Raw genomic sequence first — 25,148 nt, forward strand, 5'->3', positions numbered from 1 at the left:
CAACATTTCTTTTCTTTCTTTTTTTTTTTTTTTTGGCAGCTGGTGGATCCAAACCCTTGACCTTGATGTTACCAACACTGCGATCGAACCAACTGAACTAAGTGCCCAGGCCCCAACGTGTCTCATGTAAACTCAAAGTTTAGGGACCTCTTCAGAATAAAACAGGCTCTTCACTGTTTCCTTAAGTTGCAAAAATTCTCCCTCCATGTTTTCCCCCTGTATGCCTCTATACAATCTTGACTGCCACAATCAGACAGACAGAAAGTGCGAGGACTTTTCTCTTTCATCTGTAGCGGAAACTTTTTTCAGCTTATTTTTTCTGTATTTTCTTGGCTATTCTTTTTTTCTTCTGATTTTTCTATAATCCAGATGTAAAATGTTTTTATTTTAATGACAATTTAATGCCATTAATTTGCTTATTGTTTTGATATGAAATGTTCATATTTTTATGCATTCTGTAATTATATACTTGATTTCTCACTGATCCATGATTTAGGAGAGGGAATCTCAATTTCCGAGTGGCTGTTTTTATATTGTTTTGTGTTAATGTTGTTTGTGCTTTGGTTATTACTTATTGGTTTCATGTAATATTTGCAGCAGGATCAATGTGGCCTATAGATTTTTCTTTTAATTTGAAGCTTCTTTATAGTCTATTATTATCAATTCCCATAGTTATTCTGTTTGTCTGATATAGAGTTTAGTATATAAACTACTAAATTAGCCTTTTTATAGCAGTCTGACAGTCTCATTTGTTTTGCAAACGTGTCAAAGACAAAAGGGTATGCTAAAATCTTTACAACTGTTATGTTTCTAGCAATTTCTTTGTAACTTTTTTTTTTTTTTTGGCTTTATATATATATATATATTTTTTTTTTTTTTCAAAGATGACCGGTAAGGGGATCTTAACCCTTGACTTGGTGTTGTCAGCACCACGCTCAGCCAGTGAGCTAACCAGCCATCCCTATATAGGATCCGAACCCGTGGCCTTGGTGTTATCAGCACCGCACTCTCCCAAGTGAGCCACGGGCTGGCCCTGGCTTTATATATTCTAACACTATTTTTTCGGTATCATTTCTTTCTTGTGAGTGGTTCCCTTTATTATTTAAGAATTTATATTTGAACCGTTTCACATTTTTGTCATTTTCGCTAGTGATATAACTCCACATTTTTGTCCATCCTTTAAAAATTGTTTTTGTTATGAAAATTTTCAGACACAGAAGTAGAATAGTCAACAAATCCTCCCACACCCATCACCTAGACTCAATTATCAAGATTTTGTTCCACTTATTCCTTTTTTTGTTCTTAAGTGTTTTGAAGCAAATCCCAGATATCATATCATTTTACCCCTAAATATGTCAATATGAACGTTTCCTAACAAAACCGTAATGTTATTATTATACTCCCAAAATTGACAGTAATTCTTTGGTGTGCTCTAATACCCAGGCCATATTCACATATCCCCGGTTGTCTCAAAGACATCTTTTTACAATTAATTGTTGCAAATCAAGACCCACTTAAGGTCCCCAGGCAGCATTAGAATGTTGGGCCTCTTCAGTCTCTTTTATAGTTTTGCTTTTCCCCCCAGTCTCCATGAAACAAAACAGATGGATCTCTTCAACCTCTTTTAACTTAATGCTGCCCATCTTTCCTCTTTACCTTCCCCACGCTTAAGGTTGGAAAATAAAAGGTTGATTTTCCTGCAGAATGTCTCACATTTTAGATTTCTCTCTTCTTCATGGTGTCTTTTAACTTGTTCCTCTATCTCAGGTATTTCCTCTAAACTAGGTTAGTTTAAATTCAGATTCAACTTTTCAGCAAACATGCTCTCAAATGGTGCTGCGTATTTAATACAGCATATCAGAAGGCACATAATGTCTGCTTGGCCCCATCTTTATGGTTTTTGGAGGTACCAGTCTGATCCATCCATTGTCAAGTTCCCAATCGACCTTTCGTATAATAGTTTTGGAATGGCTGGTTAGCTCAGTTGGTTAGATCTAACACCAAGGTCTAGGGTTCGATACCTGTACAGGGCAGCTGCCAAAAAACAAAAACTATTTCACTGGGGACTACAAAATAATGACTTTCCTAATTTAATTTTTTTTTTTTTTTTTTTTTAAAGATGACTGGCAAGGGGATCTTAACCCTTGACTTGGTGTTGTCAGCACTATGCTCACCCAAGTGAGCTAACTGGCCATCCCTATATAGGATCCAAACCCAGGGCCTTGGTGCTATCAGCACCACACTGTCCCGAGTGAGCCACGGGCCGGCCCTATAATTTTTTCTTTCCATATTTATGACCTATTAATACTTTGTAAGGAACTTTCCCTCATTAATTTGCGATAGTTGTTTTTCCTGAAGTGTTATTAAAGGCAGGACAAATGCTTTTTTCCTTCGGTGCCAGTTTTTCAGTAATGAGTTGGTACCCTCAACACCTCCAACCTACCCAAGGATGGACAGCTGGTACTTGGATTTTTTTTTTTTTTAAGCCAGTCAAATTTAGCATTGGGGGTTGTAAACCAACTTTAGTGCCACTAATATTAATAAGTTCTGATAACCCACTACCATCAGACCAGCCTGTACTTGGATTTTGAGTTAACCTAGATAATGCTGTTTTTTTAATGCTGTTTTCCTTTGTTTTCTCTTAATTCTATAATTTTTTTGCTTTTTCCCCCCTAGTGATTTACAAAGCATAATCCTACTAGTGATTTTTATTTTTTTAAATGTAAAAGTAATGCATGTGCAATGCAAAAATGACAATCAAAGACGGTATAAAATAAAAAATGAAACTGCCCTCAGTCCGCTCCAAATGCCTTTGGCTCAGTTCTCAGTTGTTCGTTATTATTCACTACAGGAAACCTCCCAAAAGGCTCCCTCAAATGCTAGGGATGCCGGTCTTTATGAACAGCATGAGTTCTAACCATGCTCCAAAAGTAAATTGGATTTGTCTCAAATTCTCCACATTTTCACTTGGCTGTTGCTTGAATCCTTAGATCTTCAGCTGGATGGCTGGGTGCCAGCTGAGTGATTCAGCCATCTGGGGGGAGGGTTGTGTGGTACTCGCTTTTCTGTTTCATACATTAGAGGCCCTCTGGCACAGCTACCAGTGAGCTTCTCAGATCATCCCAATTGTTACGACTAAAGCAACTGTACATGGAACAGACCCTGCTCCTCGGCTACCTTCAATCTTCCACCCAGCCCCTACCCTACAAGTTAGGGGGGCACCCAGAGTCTCCTCTGCTTACACTGCCTAAGGCCACACTGCTTTCTTGAGAGTCCTCAGCCATTGTTGCTCTGCAAGGCATAAAGTCCATCTGCAAGGCAAGGAAATGGATTTTCCTCTATTGCCTCCAGAAAGAAATAGTCCTGCTTTGTCCTTGATTTTAGCCCATTGAGGCCTGTGTTGGATTTGTACCCTACAGAACTTTAAGATAATAAATAATAAATTTGTGTGGTTTTAAGCCAAAAAAAACAAAAAAAATTTTTTAATTAAAAAAAATAAAGTCCATCTGCAGTATTTGTTAGAAGTGTCACAAAGTTTTTGGCCTGTGCATGATACCCTTTCCTATGCAGGCTTTTCCCACAGGATTTAAGCCATGTTAAGTCAAATGTCTTGATGTTGATTCCTTTCTGATCCAGAAATTTCCCAGGTTTTCTCATTTAATTTTCACTACAATCCTGATGTGAGAAAACTAAAGTCCCAAGACAATAAACAATTAGCCTTAAATCAGCAATTAAGTGGTAGGCATTCCAAGTCCCAACATCAAGGGCAACTCTTTCCACCACCTCACCCCATCTCATTTTACTATTTTTTTTCAGGCTAGTCAAGCAAAGCAGGGGGAGTGGAGAAGGAACACAGAAATCTATATCTGGTTGTGATATGTTAGTTGTAATCACCACTGCACTGGGACCAATTGCTGACCTCACTTTAAACCACCTATATTTCCTGAATTTCCTAGGAATTTCTGAAATTCCTAGTTTAGTAGGAATTTTTTAAATTAACAAATGGAGTTAAATTTTCTGCATTCAAATACAAAAAGCTATAACTTTGTGACAAAGTTTCCTTTTAGGCCACTTTAATGCTTAGAAGCTGAAGCACAGAAAAGTAAATCCCTGCTGCTACTGATGCTGCTGTCACACCTGCACTTTGGAGCTGTTCCGGGACTTACTAACGGACAACAGAAGGGAGCACTCCCTAGGAGCCAGCAGTTTGAATGCAAAGAGGAAGTTCAAGGGAATCAGTAGCTAATGATTCCTCTTCACCATATCCCAGTGAAACACACTGTGATAGTCCTACTGTTACTGGTCAAAATTTCAGCCACCCTGGGGGCTCAGTAATTGGCTACTACATGTCCTGATTGGTAGACAACTGGCCCTTAGGCTCACCTTTCCATTTTAAAAAAAGCCCACTCCAGAGGAAAGGTTTAACTATCTCAAACATAGAAAAGACAACACACCTAGAACTATATAATTGTTTTTCTTTTTAATGTCCACAGTTTGTAATATAAGGGCCAGAGCTTCCTCCCAGACTCAATATTGTACATTCTCAATTGGCTGGTGAGGCCAATAGGGATACTTCTGCTTGTCCAACTTGGTTTCTGGGAAGGCTTCATTCAAGTCCTCAACGGTCATCAACTCAAACGGAATTATGTTCTTCATCTTCTCCAGCTGGAAAGAGGGGAAATGTGTTTAGTAAACTAGGGCCACAGAGATGCAAAATAAGAATCCAAGGCAGGTTACTGCCACTAGGTAAAAAGATATGTGGCCATGAAAGAGAGAAAATATATTACAGGCAAAGGCCACGGCTCACCCTTACCTCTTTCTCATATTCCTGAATCCTGGCCTTCGAGAGGGACACAAACTCAGCACAGCTTTTCACCTTAAAAGAAGGGAGAAATTGTTTTGAAACCACGTTGTGCTGACTCTGAGGCTCCCCAGGTGTGAGGAGTCCCAGAGCCTGCTCTTGTTTTCCCGCTGCCCTATGGAGAAGGGGTGGTTGCCTTGACCGCTAGGGAGCGCTCACTTTGGGAGGCAAACCGCAGCTTTCCCTAATACACACAAAGAAGCTCACACAGGAAAACCACTTATGGTGGTAGGACCAGGCTTCTTCAGTAAGTTCCTTGTCCAGATAACCTACAAAATGCCTGTGTTTCATAGGGGTCAGTCACTGAATGGTCAGGACAAGCTACTTGATGACTTAGCCAGGTCTATCTTTGATGGAGCCTCCTGGGTCCAAGTTTGGCCTCTAGTGCTTTGAAGCAAATAGTTAGGTATTTTAATACTGCTTGGATAATTTTTCTACCAAATTCCAACTCTTTTTGGTTGGAGGGTGGCTGGCAGGTACAGGGATCGAACCCTGGACTCTGGCGTTATCAGCACCACACTCTAACCAATCAAGCTAACTAGCCAGCCCTCCTTAATTGTTTTTAACAGCTTTGCTGACATGTACCCACCTGTGAAACCATCACCACACTCAAAATAGTGAATATATTTATCCCCCATCCCCAGGCAACCACTGATGTGCCTTCTGTCACTATAGGTCAGTTGCATTTTCTAAGGCTTAAAAAAACAGAATCATATGGTATGTGCTTTTTTTTCTTGCAGGCTTCTTTTGCTCTACATAGTTATTTTGAAATTCACCCATGTTGTTGCATTTATTAACAGTTCATCACTTTTTATTACTGCCAACTCCTTAACTTTTAACTCACTCTCCCTTAACCTAGCTGCTAAAAAATACAGAGCTTTCAGTATTGAGAATTTTTTAAAAATTAGAGCCTCAACTACTTACATCTTCTTTTTCCTCGGCATCCACATGGACAGTATATTTATCCTCTGGCACGGGAACTTTCAGGGCATTAAACTACAAACAAAGGGACAATGAGTTGTCTCCAAAGGGCTCGAAGTCACTAATCCTTATAGATCACATAAAAAACACATTCTCCAACCCTAGAGGAAACCAAAATGCATCTTGAGTGTTGTAATGGAAACAATATTAGACTGGGAACAGGAGCTCAAGGGTCTTCTCAGCCCTGTCACTAACTGGGGAACTTGGACAATTCTTTACTATGGTGAGCTTCAGTTTCTGCATCTGAAAAGGACAGCTGGACTTGACCAGGAAAATGGCCTGTTAGCACCTCACATTCTTTTTTTTTTTTTCTGTACTTTCTTTTTTTTTTTTTTTTTTGGTCTTTTTCGTGACCAGCACTCAGCCAGTGAGCGCACTGGCCATTCCTATATGGGATCCGAACCCGCGGCGGGAGAGTCGCCGCGCTCCCAGCGCAGCACTCTACCAAGTGCGCCACGGGCTCGGCCCAGCACCTCACATTCTAAAGAAATTATCATTTCTCTAGAGGGCTGATTGGGAGTAACATTTGCAAAATGGAGATGGAGATAGTCTCCTTAGAAGACTGCTTAGTGTTACAGCCCCGGCACTTAGCACTGTGCCTGACACAAGTGGGCCCTCCATAAGCATCTTCGAATGAATAAGCAAATGAACTCTGGATATTGAGAATTAATATGTAAGTATCAAAGGATAGGCGGATGAGAAATTACAGCAGTTACGGGGCAGTAAAAAAGAGCAGAGAAAGGAGGAAAACGAGTAGAAAAAATGTCAGTTTGTCCCAAATGGAGAGGCTAAAATGGAACTTAAGAAGGGTTGGGCACAAACATTTAACCTGAGAGTCCTCTGGCTCCCAGATACTGTACTGTTTTAATTTTTTTTTTTTTTTTTTTTTTGAGACGCTGGCAGGTAAAGGGATCTGAACCCACAAGCTTATTGTTATATGGCTACACTCTCCCAACTGAGCAAACCAGCCGGCCCAAGGCTAAACTGTACTGCTGAATGAACAGACCCTGAATTCTCTACACCTATTTACCATTTAAATCACTGCAAGGCCTTTGGCAGCAGCCATCTTTCCTAAGCTTCCTTTGGGATCTGAGTGTTAACATCACCATTCTCCCTAGCTGTTATCCTGCATATCTTATTACCTACCTTCCTGCTCCCCACCCACAAGCCACATTACAAGATCATTGCTTTAGTTGTCTGAAGTCTCACCTTCTTTTCAAAGTCATCCACCAAGCCCACCTTGGCCACATTAGCCTTGTAGTAAGCCCAGTCAATAGCTGGTGGCTTCTCAGGTAGAGCAGCCAACCTGTTCACATGGAAAAGCAAAGTTAGGATAGTTCCAAGAGCAATAGAATAGTTACACAGTAATTTCCCTGTACCTTATTCCTATGGCCTGGAGTGTTATCACATTTTTCTCTTGCAGGGTCATCATGAAAATGCAAGAAAATACTTTTATTTGGAAAATACATGGATTTCTTTATTCTTTGTCAGAGAGCATCAGAAATTCATATGTCATTCCAAAACACAGTTTTGTTTCTAGATTCAGTGGCAAGTATGGCGCTCCCTCTCAGAAACGTACTGACCTGGAGCTGAGGGTCTCACTATAAGATTTCAGGTAGTTAGCGATGGCCTTTTGGTTTTGGGGTATGATCTCCCCAAAAGCTACCCAGTCAATGGCTTTTAGAGCAACTTTTCGCCCAGCCATCTTGGGATCCTGGAAAATAAAATAGATCAGCTCAAAACAGGGCTCTTGGAGAAAATTCTCTAAAGAAGTCCATCTTAGAAATACACAAGTCTTTTTTTTTTTTTTTTTTTTTGTCTTTTTGTGACCGGCCATACTGCGCTCAGCCAGTGAGCGCACCGGCCACCCGCGGCGGGAGCACTGCTGCACTCCCAGTGCGGCACTCTCCCGAATGCGCCACGGGGTCGGCCCAGAAACACACAAGTCTTTAAGAAACAGATCAGCATCCTCTGAGTGCTTGGTAGGAGTATTTATTAACTACAGAAATCAGGAAAGGAGGACAGTTTAGCTTTTCAAATTCAAGGTGTGCAACCTGGCATATATTCTTTCCCACTAGAATGTCCTTCCTCCATCCCCCAACCCCCCCCCCATCCTTAAAAGGCCAGCTCTCTACTTTTTGCTCTCCATGTGCTTTTGGAAATACTGCTAAAATAACATTTATGCATTGCATTAAAGTTAATAATTTAAATACATTTCCACCCAGATTGTTTTTCACTCACTGATTCTCCAGTACACAGAACCAGACACACACCTAAGTTTCAAAAAGGCTTACATAGAGCAAAATCTGGGCTAAAATTTCCTTCTTTGTAAAACGGGGATATCAGCACTGCTTACCTCAAAAGTCTGTTAAAAGTATCAAATGAAATTGTGCACATCAACTTACTACAGTCTTACACAAACTTAAGGGGCTCTCTATCCACTCCCTACTAGGTTGGTAGTACACCTGCACCTTCTACATGTCTGATTATCCCCTGCAGCAGTAGCACATGCCCTGCATTTTAAGAGGTTGTCAATACATTCGTGTATGTGAATGTGAGAGAAGACAGAAAGTAATTACAGCCATTTCTTTTTGAAACCAAGACAGAATATGGGAAAATAGTCAACTTAAAATACTAAAATCAACGTCACATAATAGGATAATACTGCAAAATCAAAGGTCTTTACAAGCTGTAGAGTGGATTACAAAGGAAATGGAAGAAATCTCAGGATTTTAAAAAGCAAACTGTCAAACATCTGTCCCTCCCTTTCTCTCCTCCTCAAGTTAAATTATATCTCCTGGAGTGAAGAGGTTAAGGCAGTTGGCAGGTGACTTTTAAAGAGGCCAGAGAAGAAAGCGTCTGTAAGCAGAGATTTTCCCAAGCCCCAGTGGAAGGTAAAAAAATAGATTTTTTTCCTTTTATTTATTGCTTAATCACCAGCGCCTAGAAAAGGTCATGTGCATAGAAGGTGCTCAATGAATATCTGCTGAGTCGGTAAATGAACCCTGCACCTGAGAAGCTCCGAACGCTCCACACACTCGAACCCTGGAAGCCTCCGGCCTGATGAGTGACCCTCAGCACGTTACCACCATGTCTGTGGAACGTTTGCCCAGCCCCCAAACCGGATCACTGAACTGGGAGCGGACTGAACCGGACAGTTTGCGGCAGCGCCTAAATCAGCGGCGGCGGGTCACAGCCGGGCCCCCGCGACCTCGCGCGCCAGAGAAGGGCGAGGAAGGCAGCGCGGAGCAAAGCGCAGCAACTACACCCGGGGCACTCTGTCAGCCGGCGACCCAAGGGCCCGGCGTCGTCGGCGGGCCTGCGACAAAGGTGGGCGAGAGCTTTGGAGGCGGCACAGCAGAGAAACCCGCCGGGGACTGCATCCAACGCCCCGAAACCCACTCACCTTCACCGACCCCGGCGGTGTACAGGCCAGGAGCAGCCCGTGACGGAAGTGGGTCGCCGGAAGGCGCCTCCTCGGCCAATCCCAAAGCCGAAGGGGCGGACCTTGCTTCGCAGATCAGCCAATAGAAACTGGGGCTGGTTACGGAAGTCTCGCCCCTGGAGGAGGGCACATCGACTCCACCGCACGGGTCCCCGGGCGCTGGTTGGGGGCGCTCCCGTCCCTCTCCCCCTGCCCCACCCCCGCCGATGGGCCGGCCCGGCTCTCCCTGCCGAGAAATGGGCCGGCCCGGCTGCGCGCGGGCAGCGGCGGCGGCGGCCCAAGATGGCGGAGCTGCAGCTGGACCCGGCGATGGCGGGGCTGGGAGGGGGAGGGGGAGGCGGGAGTGGGGTGGGTGAGGGAGCCGGGCCGGGCCGCGGGCCCCCCAGCCCTCGCCCCGCTGGCCCCACGCCCCGCGGGCACGGCCGCCCGCCCGCCTCCGTCGCGCAGCCGCCGGAGCCGGGTCCCGGACCGCCCGAGCGGGCAGGGGGCGGCGGCGCAGCCCGCTGGGTCCGGCTGAATGTGGGCGGCACCTACTTCGTGACCACCAGACAGACCCTAGGTCGGGAGCCCAAGTCTTTCCTCTGCCGCCTCTGCTGCCAGGAGGACCCGGAGCTGGACTCGGACAAGGTGCGCCCCGCCCTCGGGCGCGCCCCCGGGCCTTCGGACCCCCTCGTTCCTCCGAGGCTCGTCCCCAGAGTCCTGGGACACGCTCCTCACAGGCATGCCTCTAACCCCCCTCCCCGACCACCACTTCCCAGGATAGCCCTGGGGCCTCAAAAGGACCCCCTCCCGATTCTTCCCCGTTCTCGGGCGCACCCTGGTTTTCTCTCTGACCCCGCCCTTCGTCCTCAGCCACTCCTTCCCACACTGTACCCACCCGCACCCACGAGGACCCACTCTGCACCCCCCTTTATATTCTTGCCCCTCTCATCACAACCTCTCAGATCTGCACGAGTTTTTCCCTGGCGCCTCTTCAGCCCCTCACCGCCCGTGCCATATGCATCCAGAATTGGGTCAGGGTGAGCTAAGGCATCTTTGTAGCTTTCTCAGACTTCCTCTCGGACCCCTCTGCCAAATTGGGTGAAAACCTTGGTCTGACGATGACTTCGACAGCTGCAGGAAGTGCTTCTTGTGATTCTGTCACACAGCTTTCCTATGGCCCTGGTCCCAAAACTTGTATCTGGTAACAATCACTGTTTTAGGTCCATATTTGAGATTAAATGCACTGCTTGAAAGAGGTTACCATTTACTTGTGCAAATCTATGCTGACCAGTTAAGACAGAGAAAATGAAGACGGTGGAATGCTGTTAGGCAGACGCATGGCTGCTACCCAGAGGGTTGAGAGGTGACAAGACACTTAACCCATTTTCAGTTTGAACTGTTGATGAATTTGTTTTTAACTTTACGCGTTCATCTTTCAGTTCCCAGCTTAAAAAGGCCGACCATAGCTTACACCACCTTATAGCCCATATAGCACTCAGCTGGTTACCTTGCTACAGAGTAGGAATTGCATAAACATTAGTTGATTTAATTTATTCCTCTCCTGCATTTTCTCTAAGAAATCTCAGGTTGATTGAAACCTATCCTGCCCTAACTTTAAAGTAAAGGGATTCCAAAACATTTGCTTACAAAGGATTTATTTTTATCTACCCTAGATCTTCCTTGTGGCAGTATAAGCCAGTTTCTTGTTCCTTTTACTGTAAAGATGAGTAGGATTAAAGCTGCTCAGAGCCAAGTCCTGGCAGTACCAGGCTTTCTCTGGGCACAGAGCTGGGGTGTGTAAGATTACAGCTGGCAGTGCAGGCTCCTACTGATGTTGGCCTTGAGCTCAGGAGCATCGCCAACTAAACAATTGTTTTCTTAGAATTAGAAATGTGTTTCAGGGGCAAAAGAGAAGTCAGAATGTCCATCTCAAGCAAAGATTTAAATCACACAGTTATGGCATTTTCTCCCTTTCTTAATGACAAATATCTCATGGAAGAATGTTGGTAATTGTTGTCCAAGCAAAGATTTTAGAAGTTCCAGCCAATAAGTAAACGCCTAGTTGCTGAGTATGACTGTACATCTGTAACACCCTACCTGAAATGATCTTAGAGTACAAGACACAAAAAGCTAGCCTTCTTGCCAAGTTTGTGATAAGCAAATGTCTAGTAAAACTTACCCTTTCGCTAAAATTTGTTTAGCTGATGGAATGAATTGTTGTCTTAGGGTGCTGACAAAGAGGTTGAAACCCTGCCCTGACTTAGTCTAAAAGCTGAAAGCTCCACAATAATACCCTTGTGTTTGGTTGGCAGGATGAGACAGGGGCCTATCTGATTGACAGGGACCCTACCTACTTTGGTCCTATCCTAAACTACCTCCGCCACGGGAAACTCATCATTACTAAGGAGTTGGCAGAAGAAGGTAAGAGCAATGTTTGCATTGGGCATTTTCAAAATTCATGGATAATCTTTAAAGCTATTTCACAGGTTTGAATTTTGTTTGAGATTTTCATCGAGTTCCTATGCAGGTATAGTAATGTTTACAAAAGTGAGCAGGAATCCTCCAGTTACTTAGTCTTGTCTGAAGACATCTTGTTTAAGGACACCCCCTTGGGCTCTGGGTCAGCTTCCTTAGTAAGAAGGCAGATAGGAGCTCAGCTTTGCAGATAACTTCAGTTTTTTCCAAACCTCCAGAATTGTCATAATCCTTTTTTATATTTATTTATGTGCTAGCAGTGAATGTCCATAGCCTGAAGCAACACATCTCACATTGTTATTTATATTTTCAATTTTAGTTTGAATTTGCAGCTGTAAAAAGATAATAAAGGCTTGGCCTCATTTCTTTTAAGATGCTGGTCTCATGCTTCCCTGTAAATTTTTGCGGCTGACCTAATTCATTCTCCAGTTCATTGTCAGGTGTATCATTGGTTGCCTCCTCTTTTTGGTTTGTAGGGCATTTGGACTGTAAGTGGGTCTAGACATCTTTCTAAAAGTCTTGGTCTCACCGAAGGCATTCATTTGAAGATGGGGGACTGCCCCTAAATCCAGGGCACCGTTGTCTGGGAGCTTGGCTCTGAGTAAGAAAGCATGTAATGGCTGTGCCAGTTAATGAAGTAACTGCAGAACAACTGTTTCAGCCAGTAAAAAGAGGAATTGCTCTCTTTCTTTTTTAAAGCCCTTTAAAAAAAAATTTCAAACACATACAAAAGTAATGGAAATAATACAATAAATTCCATGCACCCACCATCCAACTTCAACAATTACCAACTCATGGGTAATCTTGTTTCTTGAAAAGTGGAATCTTAACTATCTTTTATAATGCCTTTAATAAAAAACCTTTTTGTTTTGAAATAATTTCAAATTTAATAATTTCAAACTTAGGGCTGGCCTGTGGCTCACTTGGGAGAGCGTGGTGCTGACAACACCAAGTCAAGGGTAAAGATCCCCTTACTGGTCATCTTTTTTTTTTTTTTTTTTTGGTTTGGTTTGGTTTTATTTTTTTGGTGGCTGGCCAGTACGGGGATCTGAACTCTTGACCTTGGTGTTATAACACCATGTTCTAACCAACTACTGGTCATGTTTTAAAAAAAAAAAATTCAAACTTAGAGAAAAGAGCAAGAACAGTATAAAGGACTCCCTTTATCTAGATTCATCAATTTTTAACATTTTTTTCATATTTATGTTATCATTCATTCTCTCCTCCCCTCTCACCCTTTCCTCCCCCCCACCAGTTTTTTTCTGAACTATATGAGAATAGATTGCAGACTTGACTGCTTAATATTTCAGTGTGTATTTCCTAAGAGCAAAAATATTCTCTTACATAACCACAGACATGCACTTACCAAACTCAGGAAATTTAATATTGATAAATACTTTTATCTACTGCTTATATTCCAATTTTGCCAATTGTCCTGATAATGACCTATATAGCAAATTTTTTCCTGGTACAGGATCACACATCCAGTGGCCATCTCATCTAAAGCCTTTGATTTCGTTTAGTATGGGAGTCTTTCAATGATTGCCTTTTATGTTGTTCAAATAATTAACATCCTATTAAATTTGATCCACATACATTTATATACACACCTCCACCCCTAAATTCCCCAGTCCTTTTTAGAGCAAACTGGATAAAACTTGCAAGCTCAGGAGGTGTCCAACGTAACTAGTTCCAGGAACTAAGTGACATATGGGAAAGGCGTCCTGCAGGGCAGTTGCCTGGAGGGTTGGGTCAGGTGCGAGGTAGGAAACAGTAGGGGTAAAACAGTGAGTAGAGCAGGCTCTGGTGCTTGACTCACTTTTGCCAGGGTAAGGTCATGGGTGTGCCCTAAACAGCAAAGAGATATTTCCTAAGCTGAAGGAGAGAGGCTAGATTTGCATTTGGAAAATGACATTTTTAGCAAGCACATAAACTCTAGCCTCTTCTTGATGTTTTTCTGGTGAACTCACACATGTCTCTGACTACAATTTGGTCCTTGTTCTAGGTGTACTAGAAGAAGCGGAGTTTTACAACATTGCATCTCTTGTGCGACTGGTTAAGGAAAGGATACGGGACAATGAGAACAGAACTTCACAAGTAAGATGTTTTGAACTTTTAAGGGGAAAATGTCACAAGTGGCTCTCTCTGTCTGTGTGTCTGGGTGTGATTTGAACACTGTCTGTCTGCTGCATAGATGGCATATACTCAGCCAGAATTGTTCAGAGCCAAGAAATAGAGAAGAAATAACAAAGAATAGAGAAGAGCCCCATGTCTCTTTAAAAGAAAGGGGAGATTGTGTCTGCTTACCATGTGGCAGTGGGGGGAGCCCAGGGCACTGTAGGTCCCAAACCTGATCTTTCTGGCAAAGTATATATATCTGTCTCCTTCGACATAAAGACAAGGTCTTACTTCCACCTGTTGGCCACTCTCTGTAACTTGGGATCACGTCACATCCAGCTCCGGGGAGCCACTGGAAACCAGTCTCCTGGAGTAGATTTTAGAAGCTGCTTGTGAATCACACTTCTGAAAAAATAGTCTTGAGCTTCTCTTTTTATTATAATGTCTTGATTCTTCTTTTTTTTTTTTTTTCCCTCTTGTGACTGGCCATCCAGGGATCAAACCCTAAACCTTCATGTTATCAGCACTGCACTCTAACAAACTGAGCTAACTGGCAGCCCTTGATTTTATTAACTCAGTAGATCTAGCAACAAAAATGAAATAGAATTTGCCGCCTGGTTTGAAGGAAGGAAAGACTATAGGGCATACTTGGCATATTTCACATCATGTCATTCATTATGTGTTTGAATGGCCACAGTAGGCCCTTGGGATTCTGTGAGTCATAGGAGAAGGTCCTTGCCCTCAAGAAGCTTGAAGTCAAGCAGGAAAAACAGACCCTCCCTTCCATGTGTTTAGGCTCTCTTTTAAGAAAGCACAACTGCAGAGTAGCAATAACAGGGCAGAGTCAGGCTCCGTTGTGACCATCTGTCTTTTAGCATAATTGCCTCTTATCCCATCAGATACTGGTGGTGGATGCTTTCTTTAAGTCTAATCAATTGCAGCATAGAATTTTCCTGCCATTTAGAAGACAGTTGGGGGCTGGCCAGTTAGCTCAGCTGATTAGAGCATGGTGCTGATAACACCAAGGTCCAGGGTTCAATCCCTGTACCAGCCAACTGCCAAAAAAAAAAAAGTTTCTTTTTAAAAGTAAAAAACAGTGCCTTGCTCTTTCTGTGTTAGGCTTCAAATATCAAAGTTTTCTAGCTCTAAATAGAATTCTCTGGATGAATAACTGACACTAATGGTAAAAAATGAACTCTTACCCAGCAGTTTGCAAAGGTAGAAAGAAGGGCTTATTCAGTTAGTTCTCTTAGATCTGGCCGACAGCCGAAAGGCTCCTTCTTGAAGTTCAAAGACAAAATTGTACTTGGTTTGCAGATTACCATATGAAATGTGATCTAGTGTCTTCATTCTTTTTGCCTTCTTATATTTACATGGCATCTTTCACTATTGCAAATATTTAGTAGCTTAGACATTTTGGAAATCTAGCCTTATCCTCAATTTTCCACATTACAAAAAAACTTGATTGCTTAGTATAAATTTTGATGGTATCATGAATTATATAATTTGAAACCATTCAAGTCATGGTACCTGAACATTCTCAGGTCTTTGCCATTAGTTGATTCCTAGAGAGCATTGTAAGATTTGTTTGATAACAGCAATTAAGTTAATTAGTTCTCTAGATTCTAAAGGCTTGTGGATATATACCCAATTGGAAGCTTTTTTGTTCTAGGAATGTCAAGACCTTTCTGATGTTAATTGATCTTTCCATCTGTCCTTTTTATTTAGTGAAACTCTGAGAAGTGGATTTGATGTTGTTCAAGGACACCCTCTTTTGCACTTGGCTTTAAGATGAAGTTGGCTGTATTCAATATCTCCTTTAACTTGTCTGCAGTCCCTCAAATGAGTACTGTCCCACCTTTATTTTCATGACCATTTATCTCTTTTTGTGGTTGCCACCATTCTAACTACTTTTCTGTCTCTAATAATATTTTTTGTAGGCGATTGATGTTGGTGCATTTGAGACCACCAGTGGTTTACTTTGGAAGAGAAAAAAAGGCAATATAATTCCATCTTAAATGACTGGGACTTTGACAGATGTGGCCAATGTCACAGATCTTTTGTGATGCTCTAAATTTTGTAATATAAAACATCAGATTGTTTGCAAATCTCTGTTTAGAACCAATTGAAATCTTCAGAGCATTTGTCCTATATTTTCTTTTTTTAGGCCTATGATCATCAGCAAATTTTGTCCTGTATCTTATATGGGAGGAAATTTTTTCAATCTTAGTGCCTTGGTTAGTGATGGTTATACCTCTTTTAGAAGGAGAAAGCCTGTAAGGGAAAAATAACAGTGTTGTCAGGCAGTCCTGGGCTCAAATCCCAGCTCCAGCCCACCTAATAGCTGCACAGCTCGGGCAAGTTACATGTGAACATGGATGTCCACACAAGTAGAAGGGGGTTAACACCTGCCTTCCAGGACAGCCGTGACTACTAGAGAAAGATATGATCCTTTGGGTTTGTATCACTCAGTCAGTAGCTGCTTTTGTTTATCCAGTATTTCCCAAATAGTGAGTAGTTCTTAGACTAATTTTCCAGATAACTGAAGCTGGCTCATCCTTTCAAAAAAATAATAAAACTAAGTTTTCATCATTTTGAGGGAAATATTTCATATTTTCTTAAAATTGAATTGAACATAACTGAGCCCCTCTCCATGACTGAGCATCATTGTTAGGAACCTGGGTTCCTGTTGGTGCTGTAACCAGTGCCTCCTGCCCTCCGCCATGGGTGGTGGATGTGTGGCTCTCAGATCCAATACTGAATGTCCCAGATGGCCAAACGCTTTTGAGTCCTCATGTCCTAATTGTCCTTCCGTGAGCAGTGACTGCCATCTGGTTGGTGCGCCTCCCTTTGCCTCCACGTAACTTTAGCTTCTAGTCCCCAGCAGGCCAAACTGCACGTGTGAGCAGTGTTGTCCTGAGGATAGAGTGGAGGGGCACCCATTGCTATTGCTCAATCTTTTGGCTTCTGGTTCTCACTTATCTGCTAGATAGCTGAGTCTGGCCAGCAGATGATTTCTCTCTGATTCTCTGATTCTTGGTGTCCTGCATGCAATTCAGTTCTGACACTACCTAAAGTTAGTGTCAAACTCCTCAGGATTAAGGGTTTGCTGCCACAGACTACCCTGACTTCAGATGCCAGTTGCAAGTCCCTAGTCACCAGGCTACCTACACTTCTGTCTGACTTGGCTACCAGTTCAGGGGTTCCCACGACCCTGTGCCTGAAAGTTTGATAATTTGTTAGAACAACTTATAGAACTTAGGAAAATGCTATACTTACTATTTCAGTTTATTATAAATGAGCAGTCAGATGGTTAGATACTTAGGTTGAGGTCCGAACGGCTCCTCAAGTGCAGGAGCCTCTGTCTCCATGAAGTTGGGGTGCCCCACCCTCCGAGCATGTGAATGTGTTCACCAATTCAGAAGCTCTCTGAATGAACCCTGTTCTTTAGGGCATCTTATGGAGGTCTCCTTACACAGGCATGACATATTAAATCACTGGCCATTGGTTTTTGTACTCAATGTCCAGACCCTCTCCGCTGCCTGTAGGTCAAGGTGATCAGGGTTGGGGCCAAAAGTTCTAACCCTCTCCTCATCAGTTTGGTCTTTGTGGCAACCAGTTCCCATCCTGAAACTATCTAGCAACTCTCCCCACCCCTAGAGTCACCTCATTAGCATACAAAAGACAGTCTTATTACTCAGGAAATTCCAAGGGTTTTGGGGTCTCTGTGCCAGGAATGTGAACAAAAACCAAATATTTATTTTTTTATCATACCACACTTCTGTAATAGGAATGTTACTGTATAACACTGAAACACTTTCATGCAGCATTAGCGGAGGGTAAACATAGCTTAAACATTTGTACATTATGGGATTCCTATTTAATATATTAATATATTAATCCTGTCATCACTTATATGATTCACTCTGAATAAACCAAAATATGGTGTACATTTTCAGCATGTGTGTCAGTTATAAACAACTTCAGAAAAAAATGTGACTTTCTGGTGCAAAGTAATTTTACTCTGTTTTCTACTTGGGGAAATGATGGAGTCTAAGTTTGTCAGCAGGGTTGCCCACGTAATTCATCCTCTGAAGGTCAGAATTATTTTACCCACTGATGCATGTTCTTGGACCCTTTTTTTTTTTTTTTTTCTTTCCTTGGATAAGTTTTTATTGAAAAACCACAGCACTATGTGTAAAAGGGTATAGTGGGTGGCTGCCAGGAGGAAGCGTCCAAGCAGACTCCTTTTGGGTGTTTATTCATGGGAAGAGCCTCCAGCACAGCTGCAGCCTGCTGTGTCCTTGGTGCCCCTCTTCACAGCCTGTGCTTGGTCGTTGCAGGGCCCTGTGAAGCACGTGTACAGAGTCCTGCAGTGCCAGGAGGAAGAGCTCACCCAGATGGTCTCCACTATGTCTGATGGCTGGAAATTTGAACAGGTATATTTCTAAAAGAGTAGCCACCCTGGTGTCTCAGCCTAGGGGTCCACACGTCTTCAGACAGTCACTATCTGTAGCCAGTTAATGACCCTGGGAGATCGGTAGGGCCAGGTATAATCCTGTTCCAGAATGTGGGAAAAGAGCCGCTCAGTGTGCATTATTCGCTCAGTAGTACACAGTGAGCTGGGGAGGGGTGGGAAGAGTACCCTGTCTGCCGCCTTCATGTCCAGTTTCAGCTCGCCGTGCCCAGAGGGAGCCAGCAAGCTTGTTTAGGCTTGAAAGTGCCTCCCTTTGGTTTTTTCTTCCCTCAGACGGATTCCTTTCAAAATTGCTCTGTTGACACTTTCTATAATGAGTCCCTAAAGAAGTCAATTCAACAACAAGCCTTCCTTTCCTTCTCCAGGGTCAGAACCTGATAGTTCTGAATATATCTAGTCCCTCATAAAAAGCTCGGTGAAGGGCACACCATGAAACGACCAGGCGTGAGACGTGTGGCATGGCTGTTTGTCATCCTTCTCTCTGCTTTGGTTCTTTCAGCTTTGTGTTTATGACAGAGATGGTAACACAAAGCTGCCGAGAGTCAGAGTTCTACTGTCCTCTTCCATTAGATGGCAGAATTGTTCGATTCTTCCCTTGCGCTCAAAACACAGGAAGGCTGAGAGTAAATAGAATAGATATGATTTTCTATGGCTCATGCCTATTTTTTTTTTCTTTTTCTAAGATAAATCTTATAGAAATGCCTGTTTTTATTTTATTTATTTATTTATTTATTTTTTAAAAGATGACCGGTAAGGGGATCTTAACCCTTGACTTGGTGTTGTCAGCACCACACTCAGCCAGTGAGCGAACCGGCCATCCGTATATGGGATCCGAACCCAGGGCCTTGGTGTTATCAGCACCACACTCTCCCGAGTGAGCCACGGGCCGGCCCGAAATGTCTGTTTTTATATAGAGTTTAAGAGGCCAACTGAACTGTCACCATAAGCTTACCCTAAAATAAAAGTTATAGTTTGTGTTAACAGTATTATGTTATAGATCAGATGCAGAGCTGTCTGTCTGCAGAGCCGACTCAGGATCATCCCTCACCCTTATCTCCCACTACAGAATCAGTTCCCCCTGTGTTGGTCGGCCTAGTTCTTGTTCAGGTGTTGGCTGCAAAATATTGCTGAGAGTTAATTGTCCTCAACTCTAGGAATATTTTCCCTGATACAGAGTCTTTTTTTTTTTTTTTTTTTCTTTTGCGGCTGGCCGGTGTGGGGATCTGAACCCTTGACCGTGATGTTATAACACTATACTCTAACCAGCTGAGCCTCCCGGCCAGCCCTGATACAAAGTCTTAAGCAAAGGATGTTAAAGTATTTTTTTTTTTATACTAATGAATAATTTCTTAAGTTCCTTTTCCCATCTTGTTACTGTCCCATGGGAGGATGATGCATGCTCTCCTTGCCCCCGTTACTGGATAAGGAAGTTCGGCACAGGGCAGCTGGGGCGGCCCAGCTCAGCCATCCGCATGTCAGTCTTGGTCTCCTGACATGAGGCCTTGCATGCTTGCCAGGATGGCTCAGCTTTTCTCTCTGCACATGTACTTCCTATTTAGAATTAAATGCTGAGTTGAGTTCTCCAAAAGGGTGAAACATACCAGCAGCTTTTGGTTGATATTCAGGAATTCACTTGGTGCTTTCCAGATCCTTCTGAGTGCCCGTCTCCCATCTAAGATTTCTGCTTAAAGATAAGCCAGCTCTGTGTTTTGGCTGAAGCAAGTGTCCATTTTCATTTGTGGAAACATTCTATTTCACCTCAGTGTTTGAGAGAGGCAGAGTGATCATGTTAATCCTGCTGCTGCATCTGGGGTGATTTCCGGTGCTTGGGTGGGGAGGCAGTGGTAGAGCTCATGCTTTCCTTCTTGGGGAAGCCTCTTTGGTGATGCCCTGATGAAAAACTGAGATCCACTTATCTCCTGGGGCCTTGATAGTCCCAGAGAATCCTTCATCCTTTGAGAAGTAAAACTGCAAAATTCGGTCAGGAGGAGCATGTGATTCATGTAGCACGTTAGTATTTTAAGATCATTGTTTGTATGTTCACCATATTCTTGTTTTACCAGCTAATCAGCATCGGATCTTCCTATAACTATGGAAATGAGGATCAGGCAGAATTCCTCTGTGTTGTCTCCAGAGAACTAAATAATTCTACCAATGGCATTGTCATAGAGCCGAGTGAAAAGGCGAAGGTAAGACATCGCTTCACAGAGTATGTCTCTGGCTCATTTGTTCCAAGCCCCTCTGTGGGCTTTCTCTGAACTGTAGCTCCTTGTTTCTTCCCTCTCCTCTGTTTTTTTTTTTTTTTTTTTTTTGGCTTTGTCTAGTTTGTTTTTTGGCAGCTGGCCGGTCCAAGGATCCAAACCCATGTCCTTGGTGTTACCAGCACCACGCTCTCCCGAGTGAGCTAACTGGCCATCCCCTTCTTTTCTCTCCTTCCAAAGCCAATTTTGCATTTCCTCTTCATTTTGGTTTCTTGATTGTTGTAATTTAAATCAGGATTCATGGGTGGTGACAGGGGTTTTTAGTTAGTAGATGTGAACCTAAAAAGGGTAGACTTTCTCCAACTTCTCTCAAATCCATGAAAAAGAAAAGCTTATTGCCCCTGATTACAAGGTGAGAATTCTGAACTCAGAATTAGACAGTATTTTGCCTTTATTCTTTGTTCTTTTTTCACTGCCTCAAGAGAAACAGAATTTTCTTATCTTTGTGATTTTTCCCCCCATAAGTTCCTGGAAAATTGTTTCATGCTGTTATTCTCTTTTTCCTCCACTGTTGCCCCCTGACACACACGCACACATGCTCTTCTCTTTTTTTTTTTTTTTTGACGGTTGGCCAGGGATCTGAACCCTTGACCTTGGTGTTTTAACACTGTGTTCTAACAAACTGAGCTAACTGGCCAGCCCTGCTCACACACTTCTAAATCACTAGTATGCAGTAAACTTAATCCGCTTCCTTTAGCAAGGGAAAACTTTGGTCCCACAGCACGTAAACTTGAGGCCCCACTGTGTTCAACCAGAAGGGCTTTTGCAAACAAAGTGCTTCAGGTGAGGCTGAGGCTCCACGCCTGCCGGCCTTGCTAGGATGAGGATTGTTGTGCTGCTCCCTGGGGGCCAGTGGAGAGCAGCTGTGGTCTCTTTCCCCTCAGCAGTCTGCTTAGCAGCCTCAGGCTTCTCCCCCATCTTCCACTTTCAGATTCTTCAGGAGAGAGGATCTCGGATGTAAACCAAGAATCTGAAACTCCAGAGTTGTGAACGTTGAGAGCAGCCCAGCAGAGCGCCTCTGTGAAGTTAAGTCTTGCTCCTGTACAGGAACCGAGCTACTGCAAAGCAAAGCTGAGCTTGGCCCCCAGTGGAGAGGTGTTCTGGTCAAAACCAAAGGAACCCCCACCCCACCCACAGGACTCCAAAGACAGAGGCAGCTTCTGGCTGCAGAATTACCTTTTCAGAAACCTGCTTTTGTTTTCTTAGCCAGTGTTACAACAGATCTTTACAACAGCAGCTGGGCTGGGTTCCCAACGGAGCCTTTTGGGGATCTGGGGAAGAGGGAGGAAGGCCTAGCTCCTTGGAAATGGTCTGTACATCAAGCAAGCTGGAGCAAAGGAAAGAGGATTGTCCCCAAGCTGGGCCATGGTTTCACCCCTAGTGTGCCACGATGGATGTTAGCAGCAGCTTTGGAACACTTTCCCTCCTCTGTGCACCCTCAAAATCATGCAGCAGAGGCAGACAGTTCTAGCTTCAGCTTGTCCAGTTGAGGTTTTGGATGAAGGACAGAATTGCCAGAGCACCCTATATCTCTATGAACAGAGCCTCTTTGAAGAAAGGGAGGACGCGGTATCCTTCATTGTGGTTGGAGGGTGGAGATCACTGCTCCTGATTCGGGGCACTCAGCTGCTACCACGTGCAGCTTTGCCTCAGTTGTCTCCAGCAGCCAGGACCCTCCTGAGAGCTGGCTTTCTCCCCGAGAGGAGGCTCAAGGCAGGCAGAGCTGAAACAGACAGACGGACAAAGGGGGAGCTTTAGGTCGTTGAGATAACTGCTTCTGCAGTCTTTTCCTTTCTTTTTTTTTTTGCATCTGGCCAGTAAGGGGATCTGAACCCTTGACCTTGGGGTTATCAGTACCATGCTCTGCTGAGCAAGGTAACTGGCCAGCCCTGCAGCCATTTCTTACCCCCCATTAACTCTCTCTTCCTTCCCTGGCTTTCTAAACTGGACCAAAGATAAAGGGATTTGAAGACCCTCTGGTTTGGGGTGGGGAAGGCTGTTTCTTTGAAAGTTGCCAAACGTGTTATGTGTTGTATCTAAAAGAGTTGTTATTTCTGTGATTGTCTTTTGGAAATGCCTTGACTGAGTGTGCAATGTTCGTGTCTCTTCTTGGTTTCTCAGCTTGGCACACCTGCCGCCCTGCGGCGTCTGTGACTCCACACCATCCCCACTAGCATGTGTGCGTATGCTGGGCAGTCAGGACCCCCTGTGTCTCTGACGTCCCCCCTCACCTTCTTTCCATGAGTGCCATGTTGCGAGGTTCAAATGCCTGTTTGATAGGCTGTGGCAGAGCCCTCCTCTGGGCCATGGCCTCAGAGCCTGTGTGTGCACTTTCCCTCTGAGCCTCTGAGTCGTTGCGCAGTCACGGAATGCAGAGGGGCCAGAGAATCCCTATTTTTCCCTAGACAACTTTTAATAGTGTGGCAAATGGTACGGAGAAGGGACAGGGGCCTTAGCCAGGCACCCCCGGGACCTCCAGAGCCGAGGTTGTCTATGCCCCACAGCTAAACTGCTTCCTAGGTGGGTCTAGGGTAGTAATTTCTGGAAATGACTGTAGACTGTGCCAAATGTCTTTTGAGCTTGTGACCTGACCGTGCCCAGGATGGCTGTTCTCCAGGATTCTCACTTTTTTCTTTATTTCTCTGTATCTGTAGAGTAGAATAGAAATGTGCATACAGGGTTTCTGCTGATACATATATGTCTACACAGCAATGTAAGTATACACGTGGCACCTCAAAAGTCTGGCCTGTGCCCAGTACTCTTACAGCTGTCAATGTTAGATGAGCTTCTACCTACAGTGAAAGCAGTCACCCCTTCAAAAGGGTCACAGGCATTCATTCTGTCATATCTTTCAGGAAAAAAAAAGATTTGGGTGTAGTCAAGGAAAAGTAGAGATAGCAGGAAGAGCTGCTCCGACTAGAGTAGGACAGAGTACTTTGGAAGAGGTGCTCTTAGGCCAGTTCAAATAAGTAACATCAGCCTGACTAGGAGGAAAAGCAGCTTAATTTGGGGCCTTGTGCCCAGTCATATTTGTTTTGGCCCCTCATCCCTCTGCTTTCCTAGGGCATTCCTGAGAGTCAGCACCGGCCAGGGCTGGGGGGCCAAGGCAGATGCCTCTGGTCCTAACCCCAGCTCTGTCACCACATTCAGCAGGAAGGAGCAAGAAGAGCTGGAGGGTGGACACTGGACAAGTACCTCATGGGTGCACTGTTACCTACATTTATCTTCAGGGTCCCACAGTTGATCCTGTAAAAAGACTGCCATTGAGCCCCAAGCCAAGTGCTCTGGGGAACAGACATAAATAATATTTCTGGTCTCTTAGAGGGCTGGTGTTCACCAAGTTTCCCTCCTTGCTGCAACCCAGTGACAATTTAATTGTTCCGGGGCTCCAGGAATCTGAGGATGACTCCTTAAGATTTCTGGGCAAGTGTTTTACCCAAACCCTTTGTGAACCCAGTTTGTGTTCTTGCTTAAAAGCCTTCTTCCCCCCAGGAGAGTCTGGTCACTTCAGAGAGGGGTCTGCCTATCGGTTTGGGGGTGTCACATGACCAGTGACCCACACTCTCCACCACCCAATACTGCCAATTGGGGAGTGTCTTTCTGCCTTTTTCTTTTGTCTTTTTGGCGGCTAGTCGATATGGGGATCCAAACCTGTGACCTTGGTGTCAGCACCGCTGCTCTAACCAAGAGAGCTAAGTGGCCCGCCCCGGGAGCACCCCTGAGTGATGACGAAGCAGCACCACTTCTGTCTTCTAAGAATCTGGGCTTTTTCCTTGACAATGAGGGGGGGCCCAGCCTCCTCCTACGTGACTTCGTTTCCGCTCAGTCGTCACTGCTCCCAGGGGTGTCAGTGAGGTGCAGGGAGGAAGCCATAGAGATGCTGAGGGACACCCACACCCTCCAGCATGGCCTCCATGCAGACCTTAGGGACCATGCCTGTCACTCATGGGTGCCCTTTGTTACCATTTGTGTGTTTGAATAGAGTCAGATGCTGTGACATTTTTGTCAATAAAGATACGAAACAAATTTCTGACTCATGAGACTGGTGGATGTTTTCCATCCCTGCGAGCTCCCTTACTGGTTCCCACGGTCACTTACTGCTGGTGATCCTCCAGCCAGATTCGGGAGATGGGGCATTGCACCTTTCCTAGCAGAGCATCTTACAAAAGCCTCAGTTCTCCTGCTGCTGAAACTGCCTGAGCGGGTGTTGGGCCTTCTCCCTCCTCCTCCCTTTCATTTTGCTGAATCTGAAAAGCCCCAGAGAGTGCTGTGAAACAGAAGGTGAGGACAGATGGGCTGCCACCAAGAGCTGGAAGGAGACAAGGGAAGAGCGTGACATGGCTTTCGGGGTGGGGGGGAACCTTAACAGAAGAGAATATGTGACTAGGTGCCCATTTTCTCTGCAAGGAAGAGGATGGGTAAGAAATGTTTGGTGACAAGTAACCAACAAATAAGTATTCATCACTTAAGCATAAGGCAGGGGGTGGGATTCTCCAAAGGTGTTAGATTGTCCCTTCCTGGATGGTACTTATACCAACATGATGATGA

General features: G+C 44.2%; 2 protein-coding genes across 2 annotated transcripts; one reads left to right on the forward strand and one right to left on the reverse strand.

The window, feature by feature from the left end:
* Positions 1-4,465: 4,465 nt before the first annotated feature.
* Positions 4,466-9,344, reverse strand: ATP5PD (ATP synthase peripheral stalk subunit d). The gene is made up of 6 exons (XM_063081218.1): positions 9,249-9,344; positions 7,426-7,556; positions 7,052-7,148; positions 5,786-5,857; positions 4,814-4,876; positions 4,466-4,665 (listed from the first exon to the last, which is right to left on the reverse strand). The coding sequence occupies exons 2-6, from the start codon at positions 7,545-7,547 to the stop codon at positions 4,528-4,530; spliced, it is 492 nt and encodes a 163-aa protein (XP_062937288.1). The 5' UTR covers positions 7,548-7,556; positions 9,249-9,344; the 3' UTR covers positions 4,466-4,527.
* A 120-nt stretch (positions 9,345-9,464) lies between these two features.
* On the forward strand, positions 9,465-24,626 carry KCTD2 (potassium channel tetramerization domain containing 2). The gene is made up of 6 exons (XM_063081096.1): positions 9,465-9,914; positions 11,582-11,690; positions 13,750-13,841; positions 18,206-18,301; positions 20,403-20,528; positions 21,532-24,626. Exons 1-6 carry the CDS (start codon positions 9,570-9,572, stop codon positions 21,559-21,561), a joined length of 798 nt encoding a protein of 265 aa, XP_062937166.1. The 5' UTR covers positions 9,465-9,569; the 3' UTR covers positions 21,562-24,626.
* Positions 24,627-25,148: the final 522 nt, after the last annotated feature.

Source organism: Cynocephalus volans, chromosome 16 (genome assembly GCF_027409185.1).
Source record: "Cynocephalus volans isolate mCynVol1 chromosome 16, mCynVol1.pri, whole genome shotgun sequence".
Lineage (NCBI taxonomy): Eukaryota > Metazoa > Chordata > Mammalia > Dermoptera > Cynocephalidae > Cynocephalus > Cynocephalus volans.